Source organism: Brachypodium distachyon, chromosome 3 (genome assembly GCF_000005505.3).
Source record: "Brachypodium distachyon strain Bd21 chromosome 3, Brachypodium_distachyon_v3.0, whole genome shotgun sequence".
Lineage (NCBI taxonomy): Eukaryota > Viridiplantae > Streptophyta > Magnoliopsida > Poales > Poaceae > Brachypodium > Brachypodium distachyon.
The window spans coordinates 16,772,571-16,796,394 of NC_016133.3; the positions used below are offsets into that span (position 1 = coordinate 16,772,571).

General features: G+C 42.6%; 3 protein-coding genes and 2 non-coding genes across 5 annotated transcripts; 4 read left to right on the forward strand and 1 right to left on the reverse strand.

The window, feature by feature from the left end:
- Positions 1-3,482: 3,482 nt before the first annotated feature.
- LOC106866496 lies at positions 3,483-4,441 on the forward strand. The gene is made up of 2 exons (XM_014900752.2): positions 3,483-4,088; positions 4,196-4,441. The coding sequence occupies exons 1-2, from the start codon at positions 3,806-3,808 to the stop codon at positions 4,240-4,242; spliced, it is 330 nt and encodes a 109-aa protein (XP_014756238.1). The 5' UTR covers positions 3,483-3,805; the 3' UTR covers positions 4,243-4,441.
- Positions 4,442-9,053: 4,612 nt separating this feature from the next.
- Positions 9,054-9,204, forward strand: MIR169F (microRNA MIR169f). Its single transcript, NR_126935.1, has one exon. It is a non-coding gene; the product is annotated as a microRNA MIR169f (primary transcript).
- A 2,400-nt stretch (positions 9,205-11,604) lies between these two features.
- Positions 11,605-11,823, reverse strand: MIR7748B (microRNA MIR7748b). Its single transcript, NR_127041.1, has one exon. It is a non-coding gene; the product is annotated as a microRNA MIR7748b (primary transcript).
- A 602-nt stretch (positions 11,824-12,425) lies between these two features.
- LOC100843278 lies at positions 12,426-20,002 on the forward strand. The gene is made up of 11 exons (XM_003573525.4): positions 12,426-12,645; positions 14,598-15,070; positions 15,432-15,530; positions 16,721-16,821; positions 16,912-16,983; positions 17,226-17,316; positions 17,548-17,628; positions 18,197-18,259; positions 18,354-18,476; positions 18,572-18,610; positions 19,485-20,002. The coding sequence occupies exons 2-11, from the start codon at positions 14,717-14,719 to the stop codon at positions 19,611-19,613; spliced, it is 1,152 nt and encodes a 383-aa protein (XP_003573573.1). The 5' UTR covers positions 12,426-12,645; positions 14,598-14,716; the 3' UTR covers positions 19,614-20,002.
- A 357-nt stretch (positions 20,003-20,359) lies between these two features.
- LOC100843579 (BTB/POZ and MATH domain-containing protein 2) lies at positions 20,360-23,349 on the forward strand. The gene is made up of 3 exons (XM_003573526.3): positions 20,360-20,521; positions 20,667-21,753; positions 22,727-23,349. The coding sequence occupies exons 1-2, from the start codon at positions 20,424-20,426 to the stop codon at positions 21,733-21,735; spliced, it is 1,167 nt and encodes a 388-aa protein (XP_003573574.1). The 5' UTR covers positions 20,360-20,423; the 3' UTR covers positions 21,736-21,753; positions 22,727-23,349.
- The last annotated feature ends 475 nt before the right edge of the window (positions 23,350-23,824 follow it).

The following is a 23,824-nucleotide window of genomic DNA, read 5'->3' on the forward strand; positions in this document are numbered from 1 at the left end:
AAACCCAAAGCTGATGCATGTATGGTGTACATCCGATCCATACATGACATTACATGTATACGAGCTGCATATGTTGCACTTTCTTTTCTCGTGTTGATTTAATTTTGGGACGAAATTTTGGTACAAAATCTCGTCCAACACACCTATGACATCTAATGGTATATTATGAAACTACATTTCAAAACGATTCTAATGATACTAATTTAGTATCAGAAATGTTTCAACATTTTCAATAAAATCAATCAACGTTAATATCTTTGACTTATAACAAAACTTAAAAGTACATTTTATTTGTGGGCAGAGGAGTAGTTTTATTGGGAAGTAAATTACAGAAACCACCACATTAGGGGCTAGGTTTCACACAGATACCGGTTTACGTTTTAGTTGCAAAAAATGACCAGATTAGCATAATTCCTCGCTCGCCGTTTCTGATAAATATGGCCCACCGTCGGACCAGCGTGTCTTCCCAAATCGGCCTGCCAGCGTGCTCTCCCCTGTTCACTCCTTCTCCCCACCGAGCGGCGCGAGAGCAGAGCGGGCGCAGGGCGCGCGGCGGCTCTAGCTCCATCGAGAGCGCTGCGACCTCTCCATCCCACCTGAGAGACCGAGATCGGCGGCGTTCGCTCCGTCGCGAAGAGGCGGAGCTCGTGTGGTCGGTGTCGAGGAGAGGGAGGGCCTTGAAGAGGCTGCCGGCGGCGGCCAGCGGCCAGCGGCCAGCGCCGGACGACACCGGGGCGAGGCTGCTTCGGGCGAGGACACCGGCGGTTGCACGAAGGCGGGACGCTGCTCCTGGAGGCGATGCCGGGGAGAAGGAGGCCGCGGGCGAACGGTTCAGCGGTGGGCAGCGCTCCCACCGGAGATGGGAACGAAGACCCCCACGCGGCGCCTCGCACGCGCGGCGGTGTGCAGGCGGAGCGGCAGCAGGCGCGCGCGGGCCTGCAGAGCGTTGTCTCTGTCGTCCGCGCCCACACACGAGCCAGCCAGCCAGCCGTTTGATTATGCAGAATCAATTTGGTGATGCACAAGCTACAGGCTGAGTGAGACATGAATCCAAATCTGATTGAAGTTGCTCCTGGTGGAAGGCCTCCAAAGCAAAAGCAGAAGGAACATATTCCTGTCATCGAGCCGTGGTTTTCCGCTGCCCCTCTCTGAGCGGCGGCGCGCGGCGCGAGCAGAGCCGGCGTGGGGCGCACGGCGGCGGGCAGCTCGAGCAGAGCGGGCGCAGGGCCAATTTGTTTTTAATCTGGCTTTTCATTTCTGAATCAAGGTGATGACGCCGGCGGCGGCAACAGCCGGCTCTGACTCCTGGTGGCTCTTGCCCGGCGGCCAGAACTCCCATCAGGTTCGTACAATTCCTCACTGTCGGTTGATCTCGGCTTCGACCGAAAGGCCCACGAACCAACGTTCCGAGCCATGTCCCGAACGGATCGCGCACTGATCGGGGTGACAACCGACTCGATGCTTCTGGTCCCCGGCCACACAGCGCCTTATAAAAGGGGATTAGCGGCCCTCTCTCGTTGACCTAAGTTCACGAGAGATTTCGTCTAATCCCAACAACTCTTGTTTCCCCACCGATCTGGGAGGTTGCTGGAGTGCTCGGGAAGGCCACTACTAAGGCATCCTCTGCCGTCGTCGGCCAGTGCCGATACAGGCCGGAGGGACGCCACTACCTCACCCGTACGACTACTTCGGCTACTTCCACGACAATGGCTTCCTCTTCCTCCATCGCACGTATGAACCCCATATTTTCTCTACTGTTGAATGCTCTAATTAATTACCAGTGCATGTTTATGTTTAATCTAATGATAATTAAGTTCTAACATTGGTATCAGAGCCTAATCTGGTGATTTTAAAGCCTAATCTTCTGTGTAGGTTTTTAATCTGATTAGGGCTAATATTGATTAATTATTCTCGGTTAGTGCTAATCTTGCATGCTTAAGGATTAATTAAGGCCAGATTAACACTGTTAATGACGTATTTTTTTCCTAATCGGATTATTTTGCTGTGGGTATTCTATGGCTCACTCATGCTGTCGGTCACCAAGAAATTGGAAGGAGGGGAATTTTGAACCGCAAATGTCAAAACCCTAGAAAAATCCCCAATTCACTCGAAACCCTAGAATGTAAAAAAAAAATGCTTTCGGGTTTACCTAATGGATGGCGGCAGTGCATGTTGGACCTCGCCGTCGTCACCTCCTCATGGGCCGCCAGCCGGTCATCGCCGAACGAGCCGCGGCGGCGCCTGTCCATCCTTCGGGACGGAGCCACACGGCAAAGCAGCATGTGAGGGCGTTGCCGCCGCTACACCGCCTCCGTGGCGCGTGGAAAGCACAGGCGGTCGCCGGCGACGGCCAACGCCGGTGCGCCTCGCCTCGCTCGAGGCCTCCCGCCACCCATCGCCTCACGCCACTAACGCCGGCACCGGCGGCTCCGCTCGACGGAGCAGCGCGCGAGACGAAGTCCAGCGCACGCTGCTTCGGCGAGCGCCGCCACCGCGCCAGGACCGCAGCCGTTGCGACGCGTCGCCGTTGGCGCGCCGCCGCCTGGATCCGGAAAAGACGGGGGCGGGGATGAGAAACTGAGCGGCTAGGGTTTCGGGGTGGGCTTTTGTTCGGCCGAAATGACATCTCAGATCCAACGGCTGAGGATTACGCGGAGTCCTCGTGGGCTTGCGGAACGAAAATGGGCCAATTTGGGGAATGGGCTCCGGCCCAGGTTTAGATGGCCCATGCGGAATTTTCTTTTGTTTTCCGTTGCGCCGCGTGGGAAGTATGTGGGCCGGCCCATTTTCGGCCGTAAATTGTTTTTTAAGTTTTTCCATTATTCTAGTGCATTTATGCTGTATAAAATGATGTTTTGTTTTGCACTGTTAATGGAAAATGGCCCGAAATTTGTTCTTGCTGACAGAAATTGAACACTTAATTATTCTGAATGAGGTTGATCCAACGAGATACTTTATTTAGAATATTTTATTTGTTCTGTGATGTTTACCTTTTTAGGCATCAATTGATGATTAAATTTTTTAATGTATATTCTTGATGTCTAATTTGGTAAAATTTTGGCTCTAAAATTAATTCTGACCAATGCCGTTTTAATTTATGAGCTACCCCATTATGTTTGCTACAATTCTTTGTCTTTTCTGCCCAACGGTGATATGACTTAGAATTATATACTCTTGCATGTTTATTAATCTATCAACGTAAATTTTTAATTTAACTTATGATTTTCTTATGTTACAATGACAGCCGCTACACTGATGCGCTATGACAACATTGAGGTACTAACGGGGAGCAACTTCCAGAATTGGAAGTCCTATGTCGAAATGAGTTTGGGGGTCAATGGACTCGATTATGCTCTCAGGGAAGAGAAACCTAAGCCTCCAACTACTGGAGTTGCTGGGTATGATGAACTTATGAAAGCTTATGAAATAAAGCTGGAGAAGTGGGACAATTCAAATCATGTCGCCTTTCTTGTTATGAAAACTTCAATCTCCCCTCATATCATCGGGGCTCTCCCCGACAAGGGCACTGCTAAAGAATTTCTTAAAGCAGTTGAAGAACAATTCAAAAGTTCGGAAAAAGTATATTCTCGAGAGCTTCTTGGCAAGCTTTGAGAAGTATGTGATTGAAGTAAATGTAAGAGGTCATATCTTGAGGACGGTGAATGCAACTTCGAAGCTTAAGGCTTTGGAGTTTGTCCTTAATGAAAATATCCTAATCCTTTTGATATTAGAGTCTCTCCCTCCAGAATTTGATCAGTTCAAGATCAACTACAATTTCCTGAAAGAAAAATGGTCGCTCGCGGAGATGACTCCTCGAGTTGTTGAGGAAGAACAGAGGATCATGAAACAGGCAAAGGATCAGACTTTTCATGTTGGCTCTTCCAAGAGAAAGCATGAGGGCCAGGCATCTTCCTCAAAGGCCCCAAAGAAGCAATTCATCCACAATGATACTCAGGTTGCTCCTAAGGGCAAGGGCCAGGCTGCCAACACCTCTGTTGGAGATGTGAAGAATACTTGCCATTTTTGCAAGGAGGTAGGGCATTTCCGGAAGAATTGCCCTGGATTTCTCAAGTGGATGATGAAGAGAGGTAATGATGAAGTTACTTTCATTGATGAATCATTGTATGTTGATTTTTCTCGAAATACATGGTGGATTGACTCAGGTGCAACCATTCATGTTGCAAACTCTTTGCAGGGATTAAGTTTGATCCGCACCATAAAGGCAAGAACAAGAAGCATTAAAGTCGCCAATGGGAAGGAAGCCGATGTTGAAGCCGTGGGGACTCTCACATTGGAGCTGCACACCGGCTTTCATCTACATTTGAATAATGTTCTTTACGTACCTACATTGAGTAGGAATTTAATTTTAGTTTCTTGCTTAGACGATATTTCTATTGCATGTTTGTTTGGAAATCAACGATGCGTTATCAAACATTTATAATAATGGCGTTGGCCTCAGTGTCAGACGAGGCAAATTATATATGTTAATGCTTAATTCTTTGGTTGATGTTTTAAATGTAAGTGATGAATGTAATGTTGAGAAGAAATGGAAAAACACAAGCACTTCTTCGAAATTGTGGCATTGTCGCTTAGGCCACATTTCGAGGGGGAGAATGGAACGCCTCATTAAAAATGAAATACTTCTTCCATTAGACTTCTTAGATGCGAACAAGTGTATTGATTGCATTAAAGGAAAATATGCAAAAACGATTAAGAAGGGAGCTACAAGAGCCTCACGGGTCCTCGAATTAATTCATAATGACATATGCAGACCCTTGAATATTAAGTCTGTAGACGGGTTCGATTCATTCATCACATTCATGGACGATTTTTCCCATTACGGATATATTTACCCCATACGCGAACGATCTGAAACTTTGGACAAATTTAAGATATTTAAAACCGAAGTTGAAAATCAATTAAATGAAAAGATCAAAGTTGTACGTTCTGATCGTGGGGGAGAATATTATGGAAGGCACGCTCCTTATGGGCAAATTCCAGGACCTTTTGCAAAATTTCTAGCTGAAAATGGGATTGTTGCCCAATATTCAATGCCTGGTGAACCTTAGCAAAATGGTGTGGCTGAGCGTCGCAATCGCACGCTCATGGATATGGTGCGAAGTATGCTCAGTCATGCAAGTTTGCCAGTTAGCCTATGGATGGAGGCTCTAAAGACAGCTGCGCACATATTAAATCTCGCTCCAACAAAGTCAGCACCGAACACACCTTATGAGATGTGGACGGGAAAGAAGCCGAGTTTAAACTATTTGTGTGTGGGGGGCTGTCCTGCAGAAGCAAGAATTTTCAATCCACAACTTACGAAATTAGATCAAAAAATGATAAGTTGCCATTTTATTGGATACCCTCATAGGGGAAAGGGATACCGTTTTTATTGTCCGGGTCACACCACTAAATTTGTGGAGACCCGACAAGCGGTATTTTTTGAGGATAATGAAGTCACGGAAATAAGGGAAATTAATCTTGTGGAGAAACGGGTATGTGTCCCGTCCCCGGCCATCCAAGAGATTTATCTCCCAATACGAAATATCAACGTGACACGGAACGTTGAACCTGAGGTTCGTCACTCAGGGGATGAAACAAATGGAGATCCTGAAACAGAAGAAGGTCCCCAGCAAACTGGAGACCAAGAAAATGAGGATCCTCAACCAGAAAATGATCCTCCACCATCACCTCCTATGAGAAGATCACAGCGTGAAAGAAAGAAGGTTATCCCAGATGATTATGTCACTTTTATGAGTGAGGATATAAATGATGTTGGAAAGGTGGAGGACCCATCCCCATATAAGGAAGCGATCAAAAGCGAAAACTCGTCTAAGTGGGTAACTGCCATGGAGAACGAGTTGAAATCTATGGACACATATAATGTTTGGGACTTAGTAGAAATTCCCAATGGAGCTAAAAGGGTAGGCTGCAAGTAGTCGCTTCACAATTTTAGTCCTATATGTGGACGACATATTGTTGGCATGTAGCGATAAGCATATGCTATATGAAACCAAGAATTTTCTGTCATCTAATTTCGATATGAAAGATCTCGGTGAAGCCTCATATGTCCTTGGTATTGAGATTCATCGAGATAGGTCTAAATGCACATTGGGACTATCACAGAAAGCATACTTTGAGAGGGTACTGAAGAAATACAATATGCACAAGTGCTCCTTCTCACCTACTCCTGTAGTCAAGGGCGATAAGTTTGGAACATTTCAATGCCCCAGAAACCAAATTGAAACTGATCAAATGAAGCATGTTCCTTACGCTTCAGCTGTCGGAAGCATTATGTATGCACAAGTATGTACACGCCCTGACTTATCTTATGTTACCGGGATGCTTGACAGATACCAATCGAATCCAGGACCAGACCACTGGAAGGCCGCAAAGAAAGTCTTGCGTTATATGCAAGGTACTAAAAATTACATGCTAACGTATTGGAAATCTGATAACCTGGAAGTTTTTGGTTATTCAGATGCTGATTTTGCCAGGTGTGTGGATAGTAAGAAATCCATGTCAGGTTATATATTCACACTCACTGGGGGAGCCATATCGTGGAAAAGCTCCAAGCAAACTCTAACTGCTTCATCTACGATGCAAGCAGAATTTGTAGCATGTTATGAGGCCACTGGGCAGGCTGTATGGTTAAAGAATTTTATCCCCAGACTTAAAGTGGTAGACAGCATTTCTAAACAACTAGTGTTGTACTGCGATGATGAACCCGCATTTTTCTATGCGAGTAACAACAAGTCAAGTGCTGCTGCCAAGCACATTGACATAAAGTATCATGTTGTGAAAGATAAAATCCAGGATCAAACAATTGATGTCAAGCATATCAGCACTACTCATATGCTTGCGGATCCACTAACCAAGGGATTACCACCCAGTATTTTTCGTGATCATGTTGCCGGCATGGGACTACTGGAAGCCGAATGATCCTGAAAATTTTAAGAGACCAATAAAAGGAACCACTCCCAATAAGAAAAAAAAAGGGTTATCTTTTGAAACAGGTTGCTATACTATAAGTATTGAGTTTCAAAGACATTTTATCGGTCATTGTAACACCTTACTTTGGTACGACATTCCTGTGGAAAAGGACGAATGTAAGTAAGCATAACGATCAAGGGGGAGAATGTTGGTTGATCTCGGTTTTGACCGAAACAGATGCACGGGAGGATAAGGCCCACGAACCAACGTTTTGAGCCTTATCCCGAACGGATCGCGCCCTGATCAGGGGGGACAACCGACTCGATGGTTCTGGCCCCTGTCACACGGCGCCTTATAAAAGGGGATTAGACGGCCCTCTCTCGTTGACCTAAGTTCACGTGAGATTTCGTCTAATCCCAACAACTCTCGTTTCCCCACCGATCTGGGAGGCTGCTGGAGTGCTCGGGAAGACCACTACTACGGCATCCTCTCCCGTCGTTGGCCAGTGCCGATACAGGCCGGAGGGACGCCGCTACCTCACCCGTACGACTACTTCAGCTACTTCCACGACAATGGCTTCCTCTTCCTCCATCGCACGTATGAACCCCCTATTCCTCTACCGTTGAGTGCTCTAATTAATTACCCGTGCATGTTTACGTTTAATCCAATGATAATTAAGTTCTAACACTCACGTCTACCTGTCCTTATCCCTATACAAACCTCCATTTGGCCCAAACCGAACCTAGAAATGTTTTGTTATTGTGCTTGTTCCTGGCACCACTTCATACTCGAGGAGAAATCAAGAGATTGGCGTATTAATCAACAAATATGCACCTATCAATGACTTCATCAATCAATTAAACTGCTGGGACAGGGAGAGTAAGGCCGCCCCAGCAAGCTTGCGCCTCGGGTACAGGGAGTTTGGCCGCCAGCGACATGGGTGGAAGTGGAGAGCGGCACAGACGTCGTCCAGGAGCGCCCAGCTGCAGCTCTTGCTCCTCGGCCTCGCAGAAGAAAGTGTACAAGTCGTCTGCCCTCTCGCCCGCGCGCCGCCGGCCTCCTTCCCCGAGCGCCGCCGGCTTCTCCCCGCGCCCCGCCCGGATCCCCATCTTCAAGCCGGCGGGCGCTTCGGAGACGGGGTCGCGGCTGCTGTAGCAGGTGACGGCGCGGTCGGCAGCGAAGCTGGAAGCGCTGGCGGACATCGGCAAGGAAGCCATGACGGGGAGGTCACGCCGGTGGCCAGCCGTTCCGGAAAGCAGCGGCGCGGGTTCTTTGTTGGCTGCCACGATGTCTCTCTCTGCCACGCTGGCATGCCACGTTGGCCTGACATGTGGGTCTGTGTCGTCAGTTCCACACTTAGTTGCTAGTGAGCGAACGGTTAAGTAAATCCGGCAGATTTTAGTAACAAAAATGTAAACTGGTACCGACGTGAAACCCTAATCCGTAATGTGATGGTTTTTTATAATTTACTCTTTATTGAAAGCAATGGCGCTGACATGAACCAAATTAAACAAACCTCCCGCATCGATCAGATATTTCATTGCAAACTTCAAAATACAATCCATCATGGCCCCTAATTCATCGTGGAAGAGACAAAGATGAGAAAATAAAACAGACTCTTCGGTTAATCATTAGTCACTATTATCACATTTTTAATAAGAACAATTCGTGTATAGCGACTCTATGCCTTAAATGGAATTGACCCCTGGCTATATATGTTGCCACCACCACTTCATATGCTTTCTTCGTATGCTGGCCACATATAGCTCACAAGACAGCTACTGATCATGTGATGTCGGCCAATAGAAAATTGGCCCACAAATCTTGCACAGAAAAGATGGAAAATCGAAAGGATACAAAGGCAAAACTTTATGCCCACCATGCAACCATAATCATGCGATCAGAGATATGGAAAATCGTTTCAGAAAGGTGTGGAATATATACACAGAGGTCAAATGCTGGCCCACCTTGCATTTCGTCGTTATTCCAAGCATGTCAACTTTCTTACCCCTACAAATACCACCATCATATATCGCAATTAAGACCAGAGGTAGCAAGAAGAGAGCAGGTTGAGTAGCTAGCTAGTTCAGAGAAACTATCTGACCTCTGCTGGGATCGAAGGGCCATGCAGGACGAGGCACAGAGCAGGATGCAGCCAAGGATGACTTGCCGGCCGGCTGGCCGGCAATGTCGCCGCCGGCGTGACATGATGCTTGCCCGGCAAGTTTGTCCTTGGCTACACCTTGCTCTCTGCCCATCATGTGTTGCCCTTTGCTTGGTTTCGATTAAGCTTAGTTTACTTTACAAAATTACAAGTCATATGCACAAAGGGCCTGTTGCAGCATCGAGGGGCGTATATCTTTCATGCTTTGGGTTGATCACACTCTCTCGTATAGATTTTTAAGAATTTATATAAATTCCCGTCCCTTATTTCTAAGTTGACGATAACAACCATTTGATTCAATCATTGAGATTTGTGTAAAATTAACGTATGCCCGATGGATAAAAATAATCTTCATTTGATAACAACGATTGTTGACTGAAAATATGACTGTCCCAGAAAGAAATTAGAAGGCTAAGTTCTACCCGTTTCTTCATGCATAACATTTTTTTTTTGGAATTGTTTGGAACTTATCACTTGTCTTAAGTTCCAAAAGGAGGTTCATATGGACCCAAGATCGTTCAATCATTTTCCGTTGTCTCACGTGCAAAATAACCCGTTTCATTTTATCAAATCCTCTCCTGAAGCCACGGCCCTGGTCACCTCTCCCATCTTTAGGCCACCACCCCTCCCCCTCCTCTCTCTTGGCCTCCCCGAGATCACACGAAACGGAGATTGGGTTAGGAGCAATTCCATCACATAATCTTCAGATCCAGGCTCTGTCCCTGCATTGCTGATCCTTAATTTGGGATCCTTTAGGCTCTCCCCTGCATTAATTTCTGATTTGGTTTCCTGCCATCTGCATTCTGATCTCTCAAGGTATATAGCTTTCCTTTTCTTTTAATTAGTTTTAATTTGCAAGCTTGTTTGTCAAATCCTGAGAAGATTTCCCTTCCTGGAGATATTATTATGGATTTATGGTCTCATTTAGCTGTCACAAGATTTCGGTCTCGATCTTAATTAATTATGTGTCCTGTGGCATCCCTAGATTTGTAACCATTGATCAGGCCCTTTGTGGGTCAATGGATTTTTTTATTTTCAACAATTCCACATGATATGTATATTAGGGCATGTACAATGGTTGATAAAACTGTCTTATCTTAGGCATTCCACGTCAATTAGAAAAGACAACAAAACATGTTGTACAATGGGTCATCTTTTAGTGTTCTATCTTAAAATTAATGTTTAGATGAATAAAATTAACTAAATAAATGCTAAGAAAAAGTGAAATCTAGTACAATGGTAAATTTGTTTTATCTTTGTCTTATCATTCTTGTAAAGATATCATCTCTTAATTAAGAGAAGGCTTGTGCCTTTTCTTCGTTTCTCTCTCTTCCACATCAGATTTTATCATATGTGGCATCGCTAAAAGAAGACTGACGTCACCCCATTGTACGAGTCCATAAGGACGTGAATTTCAGACGGGGAAAATTGCAGACAATTGATTACCTTATGTATGATGTAACCAGATAATATTAGTTGTGAAGTTGTCAGGTTTTGGTAATGAGTCTGAAAGCTACCATTTTTGTTTCACGATAACTGTCACCCATGCATACTTAAAGGCCGAAGAAAAAGAAGAAAAAGAAGAGAGGATTAAATTCAGTGTCCATGGATCTGACAGCTCGCGGCCCGGGAAATTTAGCTAGAGCCTCGAGACTGCAGCATTTGTAATCAAACTCTCCATTTTTCCGGCAAAAAGAGCTTTTATTAAAATTAAAAGTCGCATATCAAGAAGATACGTCAACCAATTTCGCATCTGGCCTCTGCATGACATGATGCACCCAGCCAAGCAAAATTGTATGATAAGAAAAAAGTAAAAATCTTAATACATCCGACCGCAGTTTACGCTGTCACCCATTGTCGGTAAAACCTCCTTAAAAGCTTGCTCCATTTGCGTGCAGGCAACCATAATCATAGGCCTGTTCACTTCCCACTGCAAGCTATTATGTATCACTTGTCAATTTACTTGGTCAGTTTCTCCCGTTTTGTGTATGTGTGCAATCACAAAGTATAATGATCACTATTGGGCAAAAAAAATTAAAAATTACTTACCACCACACCATGATAGTGATACCTCAATTGATAAGGCCACTCCCAATGCTCGTCTCTTAGCACGTCATTTTAGACATTTTGCTGACATGACATCTTCTTAATGATGAAACCGTCTCTTATGCTAGCGACCGTCTCTTGACGCAAACCAACAAAGTCATTCATTCTCTCTCACAAAGTTATTAAATAACTACTACTTTAGATACCACCTTAAGAGACAATGCATTAGAGATATGGTTTCTTAGTATTTATTGTGGTCTAAGAAACACCACCTAAGAGCCGATGCATTGCGAGTGGCCTAAAATGATATGAGTGGTGCGTTATGATGATGGTTGGTATCTTTAGCATCATGGTTGTGATGCATTTACTAGCCAGTCTTGTAGTACTTCCTCCGTTCCTTAAAAGATGTCATATTAGATTTTATGAAGACAAGGTTTTGACCACAAATTACTCCCTCCGTCCAACAATATGGGGCGTATTAGATTTTCTTTGACCAATACTTTGACTACAAATTACTCTATTGATATATAATTATATGACATAGAATCATATTCATTATGTTCCTACTCAAGGATATTTGTTTATGGTTATGATTTTGATCACATTAGTCACACATTCGTAAAGTAAGTTGTGGTCAAATGCTTGGTCAACCGAATCCTAACATGCCTCATATTGTTGGACGGAGGTAATACTATGTCAAGGTGTGGTTATATGACATGAAATTAGTATCGCTAGATTGGTTATCAAAAGTACTCATGATATTTGTGGTTTCATGTCATAGATACCAAATTTTAACATCGTAAATTGTGGTCAAAACGTTGTCTTATTGAAATCTAATATGGCATTTTTAAGAAATAGATGAAGTAGCAAAAAACGTAGGAAAGAGTTCTATAAATATCTCATTTCTATTCTTGAAGCTTTCGTCAACAGTAAGCCAACAATAAAAACAAAATTATTAATCAGACATGAAATTTGAATTACAAAGCATTTTAAATAGACATTTACCGGTTATAAAAGGGGTTCTATTTTCCAATCGTCTAAAAAATAGTTATTTCTCAGTTGACAATCATAGCCATCCAATGAAGATTTTTTTTATCAATCGGACATACATTGATCTTACATGAATTTCGACAATTAAATTAAAAAGTTATTATTGTTGATTAAAAAATAGTTATTTTTCAATCGAGCAAGAAATAACAAAACCGGTAAAAAAAACATGTGCATGCTCTGCCGGTCTGCCCAGCCCTGTTCCCACGAGTTGGACTGTCCAACTTGGACAGAGCTCTGCTCCACACACAGAGGGAGGCTCAGGAGAGGCTCTTCCGCTTCCTGCCCGCGTTCTCCGCCGACTATAAATGCCACGCGAAAATAAATAAATGATTTCCTTGGCCTTCTCCAACGGAGCACCCTACACTCACTCCACATTAAATTCCACCCAATTCCTGCGTTTCGTCCAAGCGTCCGGCGGTTTCTTGCATCGGCTGAGGCGGCGACCAATCCAGGTACGGCCATCTCGCGTGTCTTTGTGAAATGTTTCCCCGCATTGCGATCCCTGGATGCGTTCTTGGAGATGGGCCTGGCCAAATTCGAGCTGGTGGTTTCGGGTGGGGAGTTGATTGGTGGGGATCAGGAGCAAGGAACATTTTGCTTGATGTTTGCCATGTTGTTCCTACATTCCAGGTCCTATGGGCGAAATTAGTTCCGGAGTATATGATTTTTTTGTGTTTGGGGGACACAAAGTTGCGGTCTCTCGAATTCAAGATTGTGTTTTTTTTTGTTTGAGAATGGGAAAAACACAAACTTTGTCCCATGCTGTATTAATGGAAAAAGAATGTAATTACAAGCATAAGTTGGCTGAAAAAACCGACCACTCAAGACAAGACAAATCAGTGGAGGAGGTGGATCCAGCAGGCCCTAAAGGACACACAAGACATCCTGCTGATGGTACAGAAGGCCCCGAAATCGCCAATCCGCACCCCTCACCTGTCACAACATATGCCCACAACCCTTAGCTGACACCCATTGAGTGCCCCCATGCGACCAAGACGCCATGACACGGGATCTTCCGTGGTTAATTCTCGATGTTTTCTTGCCACCAGCAAAGGGGGTTAATGAATGACACGTGTGCAACAATGCTTGTTTCCTTGCCTAAAGGAACAAAAGCTATGCTTAGTTTCTGTAACCCCTGGCCCTGGTATCTTGTTCATGGTTATGGATGCACACATTTATCAATTTGAGTAAATCATGTTCTAGGCCTCTAAACTCGTTTGACTTCAAATCAAAGGGATTTTGATTTGTGAACATGCAAATTTCTAAAATTTTGATAGAACCATTTGTTGTTTGATCCAATCCTAGCATTTATTTGATTAGGATAGACAAGTTGATAGTATTTAGAGTTTTTATATGAGAAGAAAACTATAACTAATCTTACATTCTGGACGATCTCGGGTTGTAACGAGCAATATGCTGGTTATCCTATGTGCATGGTTGAATTGAGTAACCAAATTATGAAAATGAGATACATTGGTGGAAAGAAATAAGTCCATTTTACCCCCTCAACTAATCAAGAAGTTCAAAAAACACCCTAAACTATGAAACCGGGTATTTAACCCCCCCGAACTTTCAAAACCGGACACCCGACCCCCCTGGGCCTGTTTCTGCCTGGTCCGGGCGGTTTTGAAAGTTTCAAAACCAGCGTGGCAGTGCCAGAGAGGCAGCCAACGTGGCGGTCAACCCGGTCAAAACCGCCCAGACCAGGCGGAAACAGGCCCAGGAGGGTCAGGTGTCTGGTTTTGAAAGTTCGAGGGGGTTAAATACCCGGTTTCATAGTTTAGGGTGTTTTTTGAACTTCTCGATTAGTTGAGGGGGGTAAAATGGACTTATTTCTTGGTGGAAAAAGAGCTAGTGGAGATCATGAATCAAGATTATCAAGACAAATTCCAATGGATTAGTCTGCGAACATCCCGGGAGGACAACAAGGAACCATCAAGACCAATGTACCCGACCCATGGATTTTAAGGGTTTGTGATCAAGTAAAGAAAATTGATTGTATTATTGGATTAATAAACAATTTTGAGGTTTGAATTTCACACTATTAGAATTTTTCTGCTGCTATAGTAAGCCTTGAATAGTTCAATGGAATATAAGCCCATCCCAACTTCCCAAGAAACACAAAGTGGATTTGTGTAATTATGGTCTTGGTTCTTGATCATCAAAATTTGGGCATATAGACATGTAATTTCCTGGGCTTCAAACTTTTTGTTACTTTTATCTTTTGTGTACTATAGAGAGAGCAAATAATCAAAACGGGATGTTTGGTTAATTAGACCAGAGTAAACCATAAACCAGCAAAACCACTTACATTTTGTATAGCCTTGCAACTGCACTACTAGTTTGATTTGCATTGTTATGTCTCAAAACAAGTTTATTAACACTTCTTTTTTTCTGATGTTAGTTCACACAAGGAACTTGTTTCCAGTTTTTACGGTGGGAGTTGTCCTAGGATGGTTTTTAAGTCAGGTAAACTCTGAGAGCAATGAAGGTGGGAGACTTTGTTGCTAGAGGCAGAAAAGTATGAAGTGGCACCAGCTGTCGCCATCGGACGCGAACGATATGAAGGGTGTTCCATTGCCTCGCGCGAGGCCGAGTCCAAGAAGACGAATATGGATACCAGTGGCTGTGTCTTTCATTGCCATCACCGTACTCTGGGCTTATCTCTACCCACCCCAGGATTATACTTATCCTGTTAGGGACTGGTTTCCTTCAGAACCTGCCAGGGAACTGACTGATGAGGAGACTGCTGCGCGAGTTGTCTTCAGGCAGATCCTCTCGACGCCGCCTTTTCCATCCAGGAACCCCAAAATTGCCTTCATGTTCTTGACTCCGGGCAAATTGCCATTTGAGAAATTATGGGAGTTGTTCTTTAAGGTATATGGTTATGTGTTCCTCCCTACATGGATGGCTACATGGATATATGATTAATTTTCTTAAAGACTATATATGATAAATATATCATATATAGTCACTCACCAGTCATAAATAAGATAGAGCAGTGGATTAGTTGGTATTTAAGGAAGATGTTCCATTTTATTTGAAGTTCTCTTTACTAGCCAATATGTCATGCATGATAAAGAAAAATAGACATATGAACTGATTCGTCTTTCCTGAGGTCAAATGAGTATACTTATTCTTTTTAATTATGCCTTTTGGGTAGCATTTGAATCCAAGCACCATATCAAACACCTAAGTTCCAACCTTATTTCCATTTCATTTACCTTCATCTCTGCAGGGCCATGAAGGTAGATATACAATATATGTCCACGCTTCACGTGAGAAGCCTGAACATATCAGTCCTGTATTTGTTGATCGAGAAATACACAGTGATAAGGTAATTATTCTCGAAGAACAAGTTTTTTTTTTTGCGGGGGTCCAAGAACGAAGTTTGATGACAATCTTATGCTGAATTATGGGGATAATTATGTTAGGTTATGTATATCATTTAATGAGAATAAACTACTCCCTCTGTCCAACAAAGGATGTCTCAACTTTGATCAAATTTGAATGCATTTATATATTAAGTCATATCTAAATACATCCAAATTTTGACAAACTTGAGACATCTTTTATTGGACGGAGGGAGTACCAAAGATATAATCCCCGTCCTCAAGCACTTCTCTCCCTTCCATCCTAGATACAAGAGGGGGGAATATATTAATGCAAAAAATAATTACAAGAGGACACTATATACAAGAGGGGGGAAGAACCCCAAGACACAGAAGCACTCAACTTAGGCCATATGCATCCTAGATGCAGAGGCCGGAGGTAATAAAGCTTCCATTTTCTAAAAACAAAAACAGAAGCTAACCAAATTAGCCAGGAGTAGCCAACCAGTCCAAAATAGCTGTACTCTCAACCTTGTCACATTCAGTGGTCTTTCAGACCGGTACCAGTTCTAGAACGTGGCACTTGACTCAGGGTCTAACATTATAGCTCCTAATAATTGTAATCCACTCAATCTACTATAACATTTTTCTGATTAATAAGTGTCGGGATCTAGTACAAAGTTAGTACAAATTTGTACTAAATCTCGGACACTTATTATGGATCAGAGGGAGTAGTATTTTCTGTGAAATTTTACTCCTGGCTTCACTACTCGTAAAACTCCAATATCCTATTCATTCGTTCAGATATTTAGTATTACTAGATAGGGAGTATATGATTATATCCAACAGTATAAAAGCAGAGGACACTCTTCAGAATTTGTAGACATATTTATCCTGGTGGAACAATGGTTTTCATGAACTCAATAGTATTCTTTGATACCACTGAGAACTTTACTCAAGAAATAAATTAACTAATAATTTTATCGCAGGGTAATTAAATTTCGACCATGCCACACAATTATTTCTGACGCTAGTCTGTATGTTTCTAAAGTTAATTCTTGTACATCCAGCCAAGCCGGTTATATACAGTTGGCTAGGTCAAAAATTATGTGAAACATCCTAGAGAATGGGAGGATAATAGTTTTGTACTATTTATTATACTCTGAAGACACTAATACTGGCAATTTCCTCCCAGGTAGGATGGGGTATGATTTCTATGGTTGACGCAGAGAGGAGGTTGTTGGCAAAGGCCCTGGAAGACATAGACAACCAACAATTTGTATTACTTTCTGACAGGTGACACACAAAGCAAAAAATATTCCAAACCCACTTTCTTCCATGAAAAGTTCATCTGGCACTGAACTATTTCTTGCACAATGATGGCAGTTGTGTTCCTCTTCACAATTTTGACTATGTTTATGACTTTCTCATGGGATCAAAACACAGTTTTCTTGACTGGTGAGTCCTTGTTTTATTTCAAGTTGTCTTGATTCATATCAGTTAGGACATTATCCAGGCCACTGCAAGGGACTTCTATGCCTCAGCTAAACTTTGTATTTTGCAATTCCCATACCGCCAACTTAAATGCCTTGGTTTGCAGTGTGACTGTAGGGGAACTGTAAAATACAATGTTTAGCTGAAAGCACAAAATTTACTTGCAATGATCTGATTTTGTTTCTACTGCTTATGTCCTTGGCCAGCTTTGATGATCCTGGGCCACATGGAGTTTTTAGATACTCAAAAAATATGTTACCTGAGGTTCGAGAGACTGAATTTCGGAAGGGCTCTCAGGTAGGCTTATCATTTTCTCATGCAAGTTCACTTTGGTTTATGACAATTCCATAAAAGAGTTGGTGTTATGAATCAAATAATGGGCTATGAAGTATAGTTAATACCAACAAGGATAGTTCCTGTTTCAAAAAAATAAAAAATTCACCAACTTTATAGTTTCAGTTTAATATTTTTGTTTTTTTTATGATGTTGTATTGAACTTTTATCAACACAATTTCTGAACTATTTCAGTGGTTTTCGATCAAGAGGCAGCATGCAATGGTTGTGATCGCAGATAGCCTTTATTATTCAAAATTCAGGCGTTTTTGCAAGGTAATCAAATCCATCTTACAGTAGTGAGTATCTGCCTAAATATGGTATAGATTTTATATCATCAGCACCTTTGGAGGTCATTAACCAAGACCTTTCATAAAGTTGGTCTGTAGCACTTGGAGGAAAGAGAATGCCCTTGTTCTAGATTCCAGTTCACTTTATGTCTACTAAGTTGATCTCAATATTCAGACCCTGTACCGCTATTTCCACTGCACATTTTCTAGGAGTTGTATTATCAGTACAAAATGCTCAATCTAAAACCTGCAACTCATGCGCACCCCCCTGGACTGAGTTCCCTGCATGGTTCTTAGCCTCGGCCTCTGTACAGTTTTTTTTGCTTTTCTTTGCCTTTGCCTTGTTTTCGCTTTGTTCCGGCTTGCCAGTTGTACTTACGCTTCTTTGCAACAACGCTCGGTGTGTTCGAGAAAAAAACACTGCGACAACTGTTGTTCATGTATTGTTTTGTCTCATTCTTCTCTGATTATTGCAAAGCATTGTTCCCTCCTCAGTGATCTGTAGTTTTGTACGGTACTAACATATCGAGTTGTGCTTTATGCTCTCTTTGCAGCCAGGAATGGAAGAGGGTCGTAATTGCTATGCAGATGAGCATTACTTACCAACACTGTTCCATGTCAGTAACTTTGTAGATAATGACCTTTGCTATTTAAACTTACTATTGTCACTAATTTGTGCTGAACTTGGAAGTTTCTATTTATATCAAACAGATGATGGATCCTGCCGGAATCGCTAATTGGTCCGTGACTTATGTTGATTGGTCTGAGGGGAAATGGCACCCCAGATCTTTTCGAGCTAAAGACGTCACTTATGAACTCCTGAAGAATATGACGGTGTGTTCCTTTTTAGTATTATCATCTTAGTACTATGCTTTAGATGATCATATATTTTTGTTTTAATGGGATGCTCTAACTTGGTCTTGTTACAGTCAATTGACGTGAGCTCCCACATTACCAGCGATGAAAAGGTCCGTTCCTCTCCCTCTGGATTACTTTGCACCTGTGGTTCTAACTAATTTATCGAGTATCCAAAAATATCACTTCAGGCTTCATAAGTTTGTGATTTAGAATTATACGTACAAATTTACTTGCTAATGTATCAATTATCAAAACATATTGCTGGGTGTTATGAATTGATGACACTTAAATTATGATAGATAGTAGTAACAATGTTACTATTCAGTCATTTCACCATCTGTGCATCAAGTTATATAATTGCCGATTGGCATGGTAAACTACAATGTTCCCCGGCCCAAAATCCGCACAAAAGGAACACTGAAAAAAAGATCAAATTCGATACCTGCCTAATGGATGTCCTTCACATCAGTTTGCTCTGTGCTGCTCCAGTTGCTGATGCCTGATGGCCTTGAAATTTTTCAGATGCGTATAGTTGCCTCTTCCATACTTCAGAAAAATGTTTTGATTTATGAATATAACCTAATGGTGTGCAGAAAATCTCTTTAATCTGTCACATGCTTATAGTTGGCTCTTCCACATTTCGGTCAATTTCCTGTGATTCTCAAATACCATGATTGGTGATAGAAAAAAAATATTGCCACACAAGTGTTTTATGTGTTTTGGTGTTCAACTACACAGGCAATACTTATATATAATTTTATTTTGGTAAGTAGCACATCCTGCAAAATGATTTACTTCCCACATTGTCATTGTATTTTCAAGTCTAGCCATCCAACTCTGCGGGTAATTTGGCTTGTTGATTTTAAATACCATCAGGCTATGTCTTACTAGCAGCAACAATGCAACATCAAATAATTCGTCCCAAACTATGTTGCAAAATATACTTAACATCATTCGCCTTTTTCTGCTTGTCCTTGAATGCAGAAAGAGCTCTTGCAGAGACCTTGCTTATGGAATGGACTGAAGAGACCATGCTATTTATTTGCAAGGAAGTTCTACCCTGAAGCTTTAAACAACCTCATGAACTTATTCTCCAACTACACAATTTTTTGAGTCCCCATGGTAAAACCTAGGCATTACTGGAAGCATCTGATTCTCAGAATTCTTTTGTACACTGCTGGAAGAGATGATCTATACACTAACCGCGTACGTACAGAAATAGGGAAGTTACCTTCGGCTGCAGCAATACTAAGATGTTGTTGTCTCATGGGTATATAATTGTTGTAGGATTTTATTCTTTTTTTCCTTAGTTTTCAGGGTTCCTTTTCCTGCAAATTTTGTCACTACTTGTCGTTGCACAAAAGGTGTGTAAAAGGGATTCTATTATTTATTCACAGTGTATGATGGTAACATAATTGTTCTGCAACAAGAGTCTGTCTTCATTTTCTGGACAGAGTTATCACTGAAAAAAAAAAGACTGCTGGCTTCCATGTTGACATTGAGGAACCTGTGATTTTCTAGTTACAATTGTTGCGACGTTGCTTGGTGTTTTAAGGGTCTCAGGGATTGGGCCCCCATAGATATTGGTTGGTTGATTTTGTGGATTGTCAATGAACTAAACTGGCAATCATTAAACAAGAATGTAAAGCATAAAAGTCCTACTACGAAAATTGTATCCAAATATTGAAATTTGTATCAAACATTATAAGTTTGGTTTTGTATAGCACTTCTCTATTTTTCGCATGGGCCAGGCCGTGCTCAGGTGTTTTGTCACCGGGCTTTATGGAGACCGGCCCAAAACCCGTATGCCCAGCCCAGGTCACCGCTTAGCATTTCGCGAAAGAAACTCCTCCTCAAAGCCTGCAACAATTCACTTGCTCAAACAAAAAAAAACCCTGCAACATTTCACTCGCCAAGCAAGAGATGGCGGCGAACTGGCAAAACTGGCAGGCACTCCACGGAGTTCGCTCTCCGCCGAGGTCGACGCCGACGCTGATCCCCTTCATCCCTCCTGCTCCAAGGTTTCCTCCTCCTTCTCCTCCTCCTCCTCCTTCTCCCCCATCTTAATTCTTCTGCCACTCCAGAAATCCGCCTCTTTCCCTCCATCGGTTCTACGTGTTATGCTCAGATCCACGCTATCTTCTCACTAATCTTGGCTGCGGACAGGATGGGGCTTGAATTGACGGACACGGCGTCGCGGTGCACCACGGGGAAGGCGGTGGGATCGCACGAGTTCGAGATCGACGGGTACAGCCTCAAGAAGGGCATGGGCGTCGGCAAGTTCGTCCGGTCGGCCACCTTCACCGTCGGCGGCTACAACTGGGCCATCCGCTTCTACCCCGACGGATTTACCGAGGATGCCAAAGATCATGTGGCGATCTGTCTCGAGTTCATGAGCAGCAACGCCAAGGTCCGGGCGTTCCACGACATGGGATTGGTAAAGCACGCCACAGGACTGATGGGCGCCGGCTTTGTCCGTTCAGAGACGATGGTGTTCACCTCTACGGCTGCAATTGACAAAACCACCATACCAAGGGTTAAGCTGGAAGGGTCAAAGTACATTCAGGACGACCGTCTCATAATCAAATGTGTGCTGACGGTCCTCAAAGAATCGCAGGTCTTTCAGACCAAGGGGTCCTCTGAAATCGAGGTGCCGCCTTCAAACATCACGGAGGACCTAGGCAAGTTGTTGGGAGCAAAGGAAGGAGCAGATGTCACTTTCAGTGTTGGGGGAGAGACCTTTCAGGCACACAAGATTGTGCTCGCGATGCGGTCGCCAGTCTTCAGAGCAGAGTTCTATGGGCCGATGCTGGAGACGAGGATGCAGTGCGTGGCAATCGAAGATATGCAACCTGCTGTTTTCAAAGCTCTTCTGCATTTCATATATACAGATTCACTGCCTAACTTGGATGATCTTGTGGAAGATGGTGATGCTAACTGTGAGATGATGAAGCATTTACTTGTGGCTGCAGACAGATATGCTATCGACAGGCTAAAGTTGATCTGTCAAAATGTTCTTGCCAAGAATCTTGATGTGGAGAATGTGTCAACAACATTGGCTTTGGCTGATCAGTTCAACTGTGACAGGCTTAAAGATGTTTGCTTTGACTTTATTGTCTCTTCAAATGAGAAGGAGGCTGTGGTTGCAACCAATGGTTATGCAAATCTCAAGAGAACTTGCCCTTCTGTTTTAGTAGATTTGTTTGAGAAGACAAGTAGGCTTCGCAAAGCATAGATGTGCAGCTCATCCTGAGTAAGTTCAGTTCATACTTCTTAGCTGTATCAGTTCCTTGCTTAGTATTCCTAAAGGCTAAAGCAGCTCATGCTAAATAGAACTCATGGTTTGCAAGTCTACTTTCTCAGATTGTGTGTATCTCTGGTCAAATTATTCGACGCACAAACAGTACAATATCAATTTGTTTAACTATCAAGGTCACTACTTCAGTGAATCGATATCTGTAGCATATCTTTTGAGGGAACCAAATAGCATAAACTAGTGTGGTGCCCACATCTTGCTACGGCAAACTTTAGAAAATGTTATTAATCTGTGAAATAATATGGAAGACAACTTTAGGAATTAAAAATTGGCGTGTTCAAATACATGTATTATCTATAAATAGCGGTCGACTGGAACACAATCTTAGATTATATAACACGCTCACACAAAGATATGTAAATTACACAGTGGTCATTAAAGTAATACTCAGTCTTTAGGAACGGAGGGAGTACACATTATATAACACGCTCACACAAAGATATGTAAATATGCAAGTTTGCACTAAAACAGCGACAAGTATTTAGGAACGGAGGGAGTACACATTTTACAACATTCTTGTTCTACATAGATGTAAATAATACTATATGGGAAAAGCAAATGCCAGGTACTGAAAGACAAGTGGTTGCACTCTAAATGCAAGTTGAGCATTTGTCTTTTCATTTAGGGCATATTTGATACTGTTTTTTGCATGATTTTTTCTAGGTTCTTATATTATAATAGTATGATGCATATCTATGGAATTTATGATTCCTGATTGCAAGAGTGGGTAAATCCCTAAACTCAAGAACCTACGTTTACATGTACAAAACCCAGTCTCACATTTATTCATCATATGTGTATCATGTATCAATAGTAGGTCAAAATTGCATGTTTTATCTGACACCATCGATTGTTGCGGATTCTCCCAAATTTGTAGCTCTTTGTAATAATTTGTATTCCTTTTGTACAGACAAACCTCACCAAGATGTCTCTGTCGGTTGGCCCCAATGATGGGGATTTCGGTCTTGGCTGGTGTTGGACATGGGTCAATAAGATGTCTTCCCTTGTGCTTTGGTGCTTGTCCTTCAATGGCTGCCATGCACTGTGGTTTACCACCATCTCCAGATTACAACATCGCTTGTGGTTGATATCTAGATTGCAGGCCTTGAATCATGCTTCTCTGCAGTATATGGACCTTTTGATTGGACTTGGCCGATGACATCTTGACGCCAAGACGCGGATCTCCGACATTCAATCAACGCTTATCTCCTATGGTCCTAGAATCATATCTCATATCTAGTAGTTAACGCACTTGCTAGATCGGTCGAGTGGCTTCCTGGGGTCATGCTGCGAACGCCTTCTTTGACCATCGCAGGCAGTTCCTCTCTATTTCGTGATCAGATGCTGGGTTGGTGTCCATGTCTTTGTGGATGGGGGTTGTGCGTCCATCCCTTGTGTTAACAGTTTGATTCCTCTTTGGAAAATGTTGCCCCCTTTATCTGTGCCCCTGGCCATTGTATAAGCATCTTAATAATTATGACTGTAATCAAAATAAATCTAATGGCTAAAATTTAAAGGGTGATGTGCTGTTAATTGGGTTACTGCATTAGGAGTCAGTTTTCGATTAAAGAGAGATAGGAACCAAACTAAAGCGACCTAATTAACAAATTGAACATACAGTGTGTCATAATCATACTCTGAAAACTTTATTTTACCTTAAATGATTCTTATCTTAGAACTTATCATGCTGTGTCATGATTATTTGAGGATCATATGCTGTGAAAACTGGCCAGGTATAGTTACACTTGATCTACTGTAGTATTTCGTGATAATCTCTGTTGTTAGGGGTGGCCGGTATTACTGCACCACCAGTTCCAAATAGTAAGTCAGAATATCAGCTAAATATTATGCATCATTCCAGCAATCCTCAATTTTGGTGGAATTATTAAGGTGCTAGAAACCTGAACAACAGCATAGAGGACTCTTCAGACTTCAGAGGTAAACACTAGCAAGATAATTCTGGCGAAAAACATGCCAGCCGAGAATTCTGGCGCACAACCACGGCTGT

Excerpts from the sequence above, each read along its gene's own strand:
- LOC106866496 (XM_014900752.2), top strand. The coding sequence starts at position 3,806 with ATGACTCCTCGAGTTGTTGAGGAAGAACAGAGGATCATGAAACAGGCA. Across the intron at positions 4,089-4,195 it reads CAAGTGGATGATGAAGAGAG|GGATTAAGTTTGATCCGCAC; the intron begins GTAATGATGAAG and ends AACTCTTTGCAG.
- LOC100843278 (XM_003573525.4), top strand. The coding sequence starts at position 14,717 with ATGAAGTGGCACCAGCTGTCGCCATCGGACGCGAACGATATGAAGGGT. Across the intron at positions 15,071-15,431 it reads TATGGGAGTTGTTCTTTAAG|GGCCATGAAGGTAGATATAC; the intron begins GTATATGGTTAT and ends TCATCTCTGCAG. Across the intron at positions 16,822-16,911 it reads TTTGTATTACTTTCTGACAG|TTGTGTTCCTCTTCACAATT; the intron begins GTGACACACAAA and ends CAATGATGGCAG.
- LOC100843579 (XM_003573526.3), top strand. The coding sequence starts at position 20,424 with ATGGCGGCGAACTGGCAAAACTGGCAGGCACTCCACGGAGTTCGCTCT. Across the intron at positions 20,522-20,666 it reads TTCATCCCTCCTGCTCCAAG|GATGGGGCTTGAATTGACGG; the intron begins GTTTCCTCCTCC and ends GGCTGCGGACAG.